General features: G+C 45.0%; 1 protein-coding gene across 1 annotated transcript in view; it reads right to left on the reverse strand.

The window, feature by feature from the left end:
- Window positions 1-12,649, reverse strand: part of SND1 (staphylococcal nuclease and tudor domain containing 1) — a 417,876-nt gene that overhangs the window by 164,334 nt on the left and 240,893 nt on the right. Inside the window, exon 14 of the mRNA XM_060156765.1 lies at window positions 2,693-2,765. Coding sequence (XP_060012748.1) covers window positions 2,693-2,765 — 73 coding nt within the window. The remainder of the gene's footprint in view (window positions 1-2,692; window positions 2,766-12,649) is intronic.

A 12,649-nucleotide genomic window follows, 5' to 3' on the forward strand; every position in this document is an offset into this window, starting at 1 on the left:
TATTCCAATGTTTGTTTCTTCAACCAGATGTAAACTATTTGCCCATCTGACCCCACATGCCTACCTGTCCCTCAGTAAGATAACCAGAATACTTCAGGAAGCTGAAGACCCATACATCTCACTTAAATGGCACAAGGGCACCCAAAACACACATATACTGAACACGACATTGTGATGGAAAGAAAGGAAGGTTAGAAGGGGGAGACAAAACTTGTCTATTATACAGGGCACCAAAAAACGCTGCAATCTACGCTGAATAATGTGTTATGAAGGTGGACAAGGTCACTCTGACATCTGTTAAATGGAATAGCTTTTTCACTTCCACTCTCCCACGTGATCTAGCTTTCCTCTTTTATTTATATGGTAAGTGGGGAAGTCTGAGCTGCATTTATCTATCTATTTATTTATTTGCGGTACGCGGGCCTCTCACTGTTGTGGCCTCTCCCGTTGCGGAGCACAGGCTCCGGATGCGCAGGCTCAGCGGCCATGGCTCACGGGCCCAGCCGCTCCGCGGCATGTGGGATCCTCCCGGACCGGGGCACGAACCCGTGTCCCCTGCATCGGCAGGTGGACTCTCAACCACTGCGCCACCAGGGAAGCCCACTGCATTAATTTTTGAATAATGTAAGAGCAAACCAATTTGCCAATATCTAGGCAGAAAAGAGGATAAAGGTATGTATGAAACCGAACTACAGTTCAGTGGGGGATTATGAAGACAGGTTTCCTAAGATTCATTGCTACCAAAAACAAACACGCAAACATAAAGAAAACGCATCAAGGTAGAAGGCAGCATGTGATCCAAAGACAGCGCTCAAGATCATTAGGACACTATGCTGGGGGTACCAAGAGGACAGCCCCAAAGCAACTGTAACTCTACCTCAAAAACCTGCTGAGGGCCTCACCTCGATGCCAATAGGAAATCTAAGCAAGAATAGGAACTCCACAGGCCAAAACACAGCACCATCCCCAAGGCTGAATTCAGCTTCTAGATGGCCCTGGAGTATGGGCCAGACATGAGCTTTTGGGTGGGCATATCTGCCATTAGTGCAGGAGTCACCACTATGTTTTCCAAAACAGGTATTTTACAGCGCTGTCCCCCTGCAGTTGAATAACCAAAAAAATTACCCTTTGACTTCACCAAAATGATATTAAAGGAAATATTGTTGAGAATGCCACAGCAGATACATATAGAAATTAATATACACATGAACAATAACACAGCACGGTAAACCACAGAGAAAACTGGCCTGATACCAGCTTGCTGGGAAAGTCACCTGTGAACCATGAGCCTCAGGAGATACAACACAGTCACCTGTGGCTCAAAGGCCATTAGTAACAGGTTTTCTGGGCTTCTCTGGACTCGAGCTACGAGGAACGCACAGTGATGTACCTTGCTCGTTAAACTGTGGCACGACGTCTTGACGGAAGTCTAATTAATTGCCACACTGTGCAATCTGTAGTCTGCAGTGACTGCTACAGAGAGGGAAAGCTCAACAGAATCCCAGTGATTAAAGCCAACAGGGGACGACCACACCCAGGCAGAGGAGAGCGGCCGAGACAGGTTAGAAGCCACCACAAGGAACCACAGGCAAAGCCTGAGCCAGGCTTGGGAACACAATATAAGACACACTGGAATTCATCACTGCTGTGGGCCTGGCTGAGCTTCTGTTTACGGTAGTATTTTCTTCTTGTGCCCAAGGCAAGCTTCCCAAGTGTCCAAGCTAAGACTGACTACCCTTCCTCTGTCATGTTCCTTGGGCTGCGTGCTCCTCCCTACACATGCCCTGGAGCCCCTCCTTACCCATTAGTGACTATGGGAGTTGAACTGGATGGTGTGTGTCCCAGGAACAGAGGGTGAAACTGACAGCCAGAAGGCCTTCCCCCGGCCACCTGATCAAAATCAACCCCTGAACCCTCACTATTGCCTTGGTCTGTTCCACTCCTCAGAGCAGTCGCTGCTGCCTGGGCATTGCTATTGTCTCCCTTTCCCGCTTGCATGTAGGGACTTTATCAGTTCTGTTCATTGTTACATTTTCTGCCTAGAGCAGTTCCAGGCACAGTAGGCACTTGCTGAGTAAATGAATAAACCCCCTCAACTAACAAAGGAGTCTAATTCAGCCAGTGAAAGTTCCTAAATATGCAAGGGTAGCATCCTGATCATGAAACAGTCGTTTGGACACAGCCTTTAGGGAGCTCAAAAGTATCTGCATCATCTCTTCTCCTACATCATCTAATATATCTGTTAGCTCAAAGGATGCTCACATACTTCTCCCTAGTTGATTAGGATTAATTAGGATTAATTCCTAAACCTGTCCTAGAACCTGTATTTGACCTTTCTCCACTAAGACTTTCCAGTCACAGAACAGGGATTTTTTTTTAAAAGGTAATTTTATTTTAATACAACTCAAAAGAAATATCTCCTAACTCATGATAATAAGAAAAGGGAAAAGCAACTCAGTAAAAATTCAGATGAAGAGATAGGCGGTTTTATGCCCTTGTTTAAATTCTGTTTTCCTGGAGTATAAAACAGGATCTCTATAGATGCATTAGGAGAAGCCATGGAAAAATTCACATTCAGTGCCTGAAAACGAATGAGCTACAGAAAACACATCAACTGAGGTCCTTCGGTGAATAAGCAGCCAAGCTCCTGGCGCCTCGGAGCCACACAGCTCCATTCACGGACACAACTCACCCCAGATATGTCTGCGACACGGTGGATAGGCACTTCCTTCTTGCTATGCAATCCTTTACCATTCTTAATAGCCCTGTAAAGAAAGAAGAAAAAAGAAAAGAAGCCCGATGACAATACAAATCACACTGGGAAGGGGTAAGGAGGGTGGGAAAAGGCGGCAGGAAGAGACGTTGGTCCGATGGTCACATGTCACTACACAGGGCACGCTGCTGAGCAGCCAGTCTCGGCCAGAGCATTGGGAGGTGGGGAGGGTACACTCCTGCTCTTCCCCTATAAGCCCAGTTACCACAAGCTGGCTGCTAGTTACTGCTAACAGTGTGCCTGGTTATCAAAGAGAGCTCCAGAACTTGTTTCCAAAGGAAAGGCATCGTTCTAGGCACAAAAGAAGAATCAGTTGGAAGAGCACATTCCTAAAAAACAGAAGTAATAACGTTTCTTTCTGTGTTTAATCACATGAAACATTTTAAATGCAAAAATATGTAGCTAGTGTTCCAGTTCTAATGGAAATAAGTTCCTCCCAAGTAAAAAGATAAGTTGCCCTGAATGAAGCAATACTGTACAGAAAAGTCTTTTTAATAATGGGGAAGAAGGGAAATTCCCTGGCAGTCCAGTGCTTAGAGCTTGGCGCTTTCACCACCAGCCCGGGTTCGATCCCCGGGCAGGGAACTAAGACATGGCAAGCTATACTGCACAGCTGAAGAAAAAAAAAAGGGGGGGGGAAATTAGCAAAGGTACATAACTGACATTAAGCCTCATTTTCAATCAGTCTCAGGTTGTAATAACACTGGGATTAGCAGGGGACCCTGGGACACACATCTGACCACTGGCTGGTTTGCTCCAATCTCCCACCTTTTGCCTCCTAATCCCTTGAGTGGTAGCTTCAGGGACATGATGATCACTCATGTAACAATGAAGGACCGCAGAATCAAAGGTGATGAGTACATCACTCAGAGATGACACCATTAGTCAAGACCTTTGCGCATACTGCCAGCCTGCAGACCCACACAGGGAACACTGCTGTGTTTAGAGATTGAGGAAGAGGTTCAGGAGTGTGACTGCTCCATGAACTAGACTTTCTAGGGTTTCCATATTCCAGAGAAAGTGTTAAACTGCCCAGGCCAGGGTCAACACGTCGGACCCTCACACTAGGAACCACACTGCAACCTTCTTCCCACTCGGGCTCCACTAATGAGCAGGAGTAGAGGCATTACTCTCAGGTCCTAACTTTCTAAAACCAATTCACAAATCAAACTGGGTGGGTGTTGCTGAGTGCAAAGTGGAACAGTCATTTCTTACATACTTGGACCCTTACCACTCCCCACTTGCCCCTTTTTCCAACCCAGGGGACTTGTCTCTCACTCAACTGATTTGAAACACCTTCTGTTCAGATACGACAAAACACTTCCCTTACCACCCAGTTTCCACTCCATGATGAGGGGAAGAAGTCAAAGTACAGAATTAAGAAAAAAATCATACACTCATTCTAATCTGAACTGTTGGCTGAAAGAAAACATTTCCAAGTTCCTTGACTCCCATGATTCCTCCTGAATCTGAATCAAGGGCTTCAGCTTTAGAAATTGCAAATGGGTCACAATTGCTCCATTTAATTTCAGTCCAGTGATTTACTGTTCAGGGTGTCTGATAATGACCACGGACCAGGTTTAGCCCCTGGTCCCTTGGGATCTGCACACTAATGGTAGCTCTAACTCTTCCATCTCCCAAAGCCCTGTGTACATCCTGCTTGTGTCCTGTTTCTACAGCCTCCTCTGCCATCAGCAGGCTTTCCCCATTTTGCTACCATAAACTCCAAGGAGGGGGCTTGGGAACAAACCCGCAGTGAGGCAAGGCAAGAGCTCACTGCCACCCTGAGGTAAGTCGCCTTTCTTCTAGGCGAGGCCTGCTCAGCTTTCTGCAGGTCCCACGTGGGCACAGATTGCCCACAGCCTTCTCCTCTTCTAACAACCAAAATACATGGACCTGCCCGATAAACAGAAGGTTCACGGAGAACACTGCTGAACTCCTGGCCTTTCCTGGGGGTTGGAGAGCACTTCATATACTACGAGGAAAAAAGAACAGGGCCTGGGCAGTAAGTCAGAAAACAGGTTCTCAAGGCAAAAATGGTGAGCTGGTAACCTACAATTCTGCTTTCTCTCTGTGACCCCAAAGTAGCTTTGTGCCATAAGCAGAAATTCAGCACTTAACCAAGATTAAACATACCACCCCAAGGGGAAAAACATAATACCCCAAAGCAGAAAATATGGATAACAGTGTACATATGACATTTGAAACAATCCAGAATTCTTTAAAATTAAGTCTTTTTTTTTTTTTTTTTGGTTGTTGTTTTTTAAGGTACGTGGGCCTCTCACTGTTGTGGCCTCTCCTGTTGCGGAGCTTAGGCTCTGGACGCGCAGGCTCAGTGGCCATGGCTCACAGGCCCAGCCGCTCCGCGGCATGTGGGATCTTCCCGGACTGGGGCACGAACCCGTGTTTCCTGCATCGGCAAGTGGACTCTCAACCACTGCGCCACCAGGGAAGCCCTGTTTCATTGTTTTATTTATTTTTTAACATCTTTATTGGAGTATAATTGCTTTACAATGGTGTGTTAGTTTCTGCTTTATAGCAAAGTGAATCAGCTATACATATACATATATCCCCATATCTCCTCCCTCTTGCATCTCCCTCCCACCCTCCCTATCCCATCCGCTAGGTGGTCACCAAGCTGATCTCTCTGTGCTATGTGGCCATTCTCTACGTCTGTGTCTTTATTCCTGTCCTGCCCCTAGGTTCTTCAGAATCAGTTTTTTTTGTTTAGATTCCATATATATGTGTTAGCATACGGTATTTATTTTTCTCTTTCTCACTTAATTTTACTGTCATACAGTGAAGTAAGTCTTAATATTAAAAGAAGAAATTCTCTTACCTTGTTCCTAAAAAAAATATTAGATACTTGTTTACATTCAGGCATTAATTTTGGAAAAACCTTCAAAGACTTCATCTTTTCACACTTTAGATACAATTGCTAAATTAGATAAATTTCAGGCAACATCATATTTAAACTGAGAAATAGTTCTTGGCAAAACAGAGACAAGGGCTTCCCTGGTGGCGCAGTGGTTGAGAGTCCGCCTGCCAATGCAGGGGACACGGGTTCGTGCCGCGTTCTGGGAAGATCCCACATGCCGCGGAGCGGCTGGGCCCATGAGCCATGGCCGCTGAGCCTGTACGTCCGGAGCCTTTGCTCCGCAATGGAAGAGGCCACAGCAGGGAGAGGCCCACGTACCCAAAAAAAAAAACACAACAAAAAAAAACAGAGACAAAATTGAAAGTTAATAATTTGTAGACACTAAGCACAAATGCTGCCCGCCCAGGAAGTCCTCTAAAGTATAAGGGGTATGCTGGACCCAGACGGCAAAGTGTGAGGCATCACTGAGTAGCTAAATGGTCTCATGTGCCAGCTTGAGTCTCCCTCCCTGTGCTGAGGTTGCTTTGGTTCTTGTTTGCCAGCTGCTGCAGAAACGACACCAGGTGAGCCATCCCCAGAAAACCTCCCTCAGCCTGACACAAGGCTGATGCCACGGGAGGGGGAGGGGAGGGGGAGGGAAGGGGGAGGGAGGGGATCTGGGGGAACCACCCAGCGCAGGAGGCTGGGAGGGAGGTGATATGGGGATATATGTATACATTTCGCTGATTCACTTTGTTGTACAGAAGAAACTAACAACATTGTAAAGCAATTATACTCCAATAAAGATATAGAAAAAAAAAGAAAGAGATTCATGCTTTTATCTCAAAGAGGTAAGGAGCAAACACCAAGAGTGGTAGGCTTACCACAGTGCGGTTAATGAAAGGAATATAATATGTACCTTTGTTCCGGGATGCAAGCATCCATATATGACATGCCGGCCTACTAACAGTTGTATATAAGGAAAATAGAAACAGGAAGATCCTGGTTCTGCTGCCTTGTCATTATTTCCTGGTGCGGCTACCCCTGTATCTTACATAACCCACCTTCTCTGGGATAGGTTTGGGGCCCTCTGTCTTTGAGACCTGGGAGGGTATAAAGGTAGAAGGTTTGCTTCCACTGATACCTGCTCCACAGAGCAAACACCAACTCCCCTCTCCATGCTGCCTGCAGGCTGCAACCACGGCTCAACATCCCTTTTCATTAGGCAAGGAATGAAACTCCTGACTTCTAAGCTTCACCTGCTGTGTCTGCTTAATAGCTGCTTTCTCACAAAGGCAGGCTGGAGCTCAGGCCAGCCAGGAGAAAAGAAGCAGGGGGGCAGACCACAGGCTGCTCCTCTCAGAGGCTTTCTTCTCCAAGCAGCCGCAGGACAAAGATGGCAACAACCAGCAGTGTCAATAATGGACAGAAATCATCACCAGCCAGGAAAAGTGAGTAACGTCCACATACCTACAAAGAGGTAACAGTAAAGGACAGGGATGAAAACTCAGGTGTCTAGGTTGCTTCTAGAAGCTTCTAGAAGCTATAGCGTGGAAGAGGAACCCCATTCAGATCACTGGAAAACTATTCCCTTTAACCAACGAAGTCTGAAATTCTTCTGTATGAGATACTACTGCCTTCCCACTAGAAGATAAAAACCATCAACTCTGCAAAGGCAGGCAGGGAGGTTGTTAAAGGGAGATTAGCCCGGCTACCTTAGCGCAACAGAATTAGAACCTAGCACTCTTTATATGAAGAAACAGTTTGCTCTTCGGTTTTGGGGCCCCTTGCACAGGCAGAAAACCTCCTTCTCCAAGGCACAAGCCTTAGCACCACTGACATCTTGTGTCATCAGTTCATCTTGTGCCAACAAAGAGGCCATGACCTTAATTTCAATGTATAGATTATTATTCTGAATATTTTTGTGAGTTTACAAAAAAAAGTTCAAAGACTGTATGGTTAGATTCAACCTTATCCCAATCATAAAATAGTTGCCACACGAGGAATTCTTAACCTGGCGACGTAAGTGAGCTTCACGTAGGATGCTGGGAATACCTATTAGCTAACCTGAAGTGGTAGTAGAATTATATATATGAATTTTTCTGGGGCATGGGAACTCCAACCGTTTCCCAGTTCAAAAAGAACCACTTTCATACATAAAGGCATTTAAAGAAAATAAAGTGACAGAAAGCATACCACAGAGAGGTAGCAGGGAAATGCCGAGGAAGATCAGGAGGCCCTGAATTCATCATTCCCCTTTAACAACACTGTCTTGGTAACCAGGAACCACAATGTCCCTTAACTCTGCTTCTCCTTCCTTGCCTGCAGCCAGAACTTCCTTCCTAACTGTGCTCACTTGGCTTTTTTGTAACCCCCCTGGGCCAGGCCCACACCAATTTATTCCAAGATAACATCAGGAATATTTTAAATCCACTCAGGTCCCTTTGAGAGTGCACACCACTGCTGCATGACTTCTCCACAGAATTGATTTTTTCATTTCACTCCCCTACTTATACCCATAACAAAGACCACCAGCCTGTGACATCCATCGAGTGGAAAGTGTAATGCTTGGCTTTCATGGGCCCCAGAGTTTATGTCTTCCCACCATTTCCACATTACTCCTTCTAATTCAATTAGGTCCATCTTCCCCAGGCCCACTATGTGCAAGTTATTCATTACACTGTCTTTATAGATCCACACTAGTGAAAGAAAAGAATTACAGCTTATCAGTAGCCACCACCTCACCACAATCATAAAACAATTGTCATGTAGGAATTGTTAACCTGGGGTCCTAGGTGGGGGGCTGTTTGAACACTGGAAGTATCTATGAACTACTTTGAAATGGCAGAATTATACATGTGAATGGGTACATGCACGTGTATCTCTCAGTTCATCATGCAGTTTAAACTGCAATGCAGTATTTTCAAATTGTATCATGTGTTCACTTTATTTCTATAGCTAGACTACAGGCCCTGAGGGTTAGAATTCTATCCTTAGTACTCGTTACGGTACTTAACACAGAGCTATGTCACATAGTTTTAAACTCAGGGTCACCTAGTTCAATGACTGTGTGTCTAGTAAAGCTGAACAAATGCCCGCTGACTAATGCAGAGTGTGAAGATATCTCAGATTGGAGACATGGATAATGCCAACTGAGTGTAGGGCACAGAAGAGTGAGGCTTGCTGGCTCTCCTGGAGGTGCAGGTTCACGATATATGCTCCAGGTCGCAGACATCTTGGTTTTGCTACTTGGAGTGGGGCAAGGCATAAGAGCTGAAAGCCTGGCCTCTAAGCAGAAGCAAAAGTGCATCAAGAACAAAAGCCTCTCGCTCCCTTCTTCAAGAGTCCTACAGCTAGAGGAGATGGTCAATAGTCTGAATGGCAGTGACGGGAGCAAAGCTCCGGCCACCATAAACAGTGAAATGGAAGCAAGTGGCAGGATTGTCAGAAACACCTACTAGATAATACAGGGTAAATGACTAAGGAGAAAGGAAAATAATTCCAACGGAAAAGGATAAAAAGCAGAACAAAGAATGAGCAACTTGCTAAACTTCTAAAGAAGCTTTCATTGTGTTTCAGATCATACTGATGAATACAGCAGTGAAACACAGCAAAAAGGAACACCTCCTTTGGTCTTTCTACTGGTTCCTTGGCAGCGGGAAGAAGCAACCAGGTCCTGACACTCGGAAAATGAGACGCAGAGCAGGCACAGGCGCACAATGGTGGGTGGGCATTATGCAGCTGCATTTTCAACGAAACCAGAATTACTGATAAGACAGAAAAGATGGAGAGTACAGAGACTGGAAAGGAGGAAATTGAGTCCTGTGGTCAACGGGAGGTCAGTGAACTAATGAGTCAGGAGGTATTATGAGGCAGCAGAGCAAATAACAAGGAACTCTGGGCCACCTCATCGAAAACTAATATAAGAAGAAACGAAGACGCATTGCTATTCCACCAGGTGTGACATCTGATCTGCTGTGCTCAGGTTAAGAGAGGGGGAAAAACTGAACTCTGTGGCAGAGAATCACCAGAGAAGAGGTAGCCCAATATTAGATTCATGGGAAACACAAGCAGACCACGCTGTCCCAGATTAGGACCAAAGGACTACTAGAGCAGGTAGAAATGGTCAGTGTCAGTCTAAAGTCTTCTTGAGGGGCTTCCCTGGTGGCGCAGTGATTAAGAATCCGCCTGCCAATGCAGGAGACACGGGTTCAAGCCCTGGTCTGGGAAGATCCCACACGCCGCGGAGCAACTAAGCCCATGTGCCACAACTACTGAGCCTGCGCTCTAGAGCCCGCGAGCCACAACTGCTGAGCCCATGTGCCACCACTACTGAAGCCCGTGCGCCTAGAGCCCATGCTCCCAAGAAGAGAAGCCACTGCAATGAGAAGCCCGTGTACCTCAATGAAGAGTAGCCCCCGCTCGCCGCAACCAGAGAAAAGCCCGCGTGCAGCAACGAAGACCCAACGCAGCCATAAATAAAATAAATAAATTTATAAAAAATAAATAAAGTCTTCTTGAGAGGACAAGGCTGCAGAAAGGTGAGATGAGATGAGAGGCAATGACAACTCAAAATTGCCTCAATAACACTGGTTTTATAATTTTTTCATATCTTTTTATTTATTTTTATTTTTTGGCTGTGCCACGCGGACTTCAGGAACTTAGCTCCCCGACCAGGATCAAACCCACAACCCCTGCAGTGGAAGCGCAGAGTCTTAACCACTGGACCATCAGGGAAGTCCCAAATTTTTTCATGTCTTGATCACAGAGACAATACAGAAATACAGGGCCAGAGAAAAAGTAGGAGAAAGAACGATGCGTAATTCAATTCCAAGATAAAAGCATCATTAACAAAATTTCTAAGTGTTTATATACACATACCCACCCACTTAAATTGTGGGAAAAGTCTGGCGATTGTTTTTTCCCCCAGAAACAATAACTAAATGAACACTTCCTTGTAGTATTAGTTTTATTACATCATTTTGAATAACTTCACGTAAGTCCATAACATGGATGCACATTCCATAATTTACTCAATTGCCTACTGCTAGATATTTATGTGAATGTTAATAGTCCAGTATAATACTTCCTGTACTATAAATAATGCCAAAGGAATAACTCTTAAACTGTCAGGCACCTCCCTAATTATTCCTTAGAATAAATTCACAGAAGTGGAATGGCTGTGTCATAGGTCAGCAAAGCACTATTCCTGTCTTCCATTTCCCTTTCCTAAGGCAACCCAGACAGAACACGCCTTGCCTCGTGGACTCTATTTGTGGATAAACCCGTTGATTTAGGTGCTCCTTCCCAGGTACCCACTGGTATCTCCATGCTTATAATTATATTTGCAATTATTTACTTGCTCATCCAAAACCCCACTAGACCACACATTTTTGTTTTCTCCCCCAATGCACCTGATGTTTGTTACTGTAAAATGAATAAATTAGAGAACATTTTAATGCTTTTTCCTCAGTCAAAAGATGCAACAGGCTTACTGCTGGGAAAAATGGTTTTTCCGATGTGAGTACACTTACAGGGACCTGCTGGAAAAGATTCACTGCCATCCACTTGAGATCTGGCTCTCTGAACTTGATGCAGAAGCAAGAGGCATGGGAAGTAAGCCTTCTCAACTTCCAGGCCCAGAGCTGGAGGAGGGGAGTCAGGGGCAGCTGAGGAGATAACATATGCATGAGGGAGTTTACAAGAAATTTAGATGCAAAGAGTCTTACAAACAAAAGGAAGCTACAAAGGAGACTTCCCCTTCACAGGTAGCTATAAAATTCGGTGCATTGATGTATTGGTGATTAATTATTTGAACTACAGTCCTCTGGAGAGATTTCCAAGGATTAGAGCAAAAGTAGGATAGGAATATGTGTAATAGACACTCAGCGCTCCGACCCACTCAGCCCCCAGACACCGCAGATGAGGCAAATCAAGCAAGCACAGCAACCCTTAAGATGATTTCACATAAAATTAGCCGAGAGCTGGTAGAGGCTACTCAGAAGGAATTCAGTTCAAAAGCCACGAACGCAGGGTATGAGGAAGGGGAAAGAGGAGTCACAGGGAAGGAATACAGAACTATTCAATGGGCTTGGTGAGGAACAAGTATGGCTGGCAGGGAAGGCATAGCTAGGACAGAAATCCAAAGAGATCGAAAGCTTATCCATTCCATGCCTTAGTCTCTATTACCTTTTACACATGGTTACAATTCCAACTATTAAATTATTAATGTGCCGTAAAAAGGACACACATTTTGATTTTTTCTTAAAAACCAAAACCAAAACAAAACAGTGGTAAAGAATTGTTTAGGGCAGTGGTTCTCAAATTTTCATGCGCATTAGAACAACCTGAAGGACGCGTGAAAAGAGATTGCTGGGACTCAACCCCAGTTTCTGATTCGGTAGGTCTGGGGCAACGGAGATGTGGGGAGACCTGAGAACTCACATGTCTAACAAGTTCCCAGGTGAAAATGACGTTGCTGGTCTGAGGACCATCTTATGGGAACCAGTGGTTTAGGGAGTCAAGTTATGAGACATTCAAAAATGTCAAGGGTCAAATGTTATCACTTTATTATTATAACTTATTTGGGATTAAAATTATGTTCCCAGTATGATAATCTTCAAATGTATTTCAACATATGTTGGAAATATTTTGAAACCTCAAATACTTAGGGCCTTTTAGCCAAGAGAACAGTGAGATGGTAGAGAACAGACAAGGTGCTGTGGACAAACGGTCACAGCTGGGTGGAGAGGGGGGACCAAGTTAATTAGGAAGGTTAGTCTAGAACAACTTCCTCTGAAAGAACACAACCAGTGCAGATTAATAATTACAGGAAAGACTGGGCAAGGAGGACTTCTTACTGTGAGTTCATTATTTGACCATGACCTATAGAACTACCCACACCTTGTGTACAACACAGAAGCTGAAGCTAATGGGTTCCGACTTTACCCCAAACCCCTCACACTAGTCATCAAGACGAGTCTCGCAGTTTGAGTTGTATCAGATGGAACTGGGAGTGG

This window comes from Lagenorhynchus albirostris, chromosome 8, assembly GCF_949774975.1.
Source record: "Lagenorhynchus albirostris chromosome 8, mLagAlb1.1, whole genome shotgun sequence".
Classification (NCBI taxonomy): domain Eukaryota; kingdom Metazoa; phylum Chordata; class Mammalia; order Artiodactyla; family Delphinidae; genus Lagenorhynchus; species Lagenorhynchus albirostris.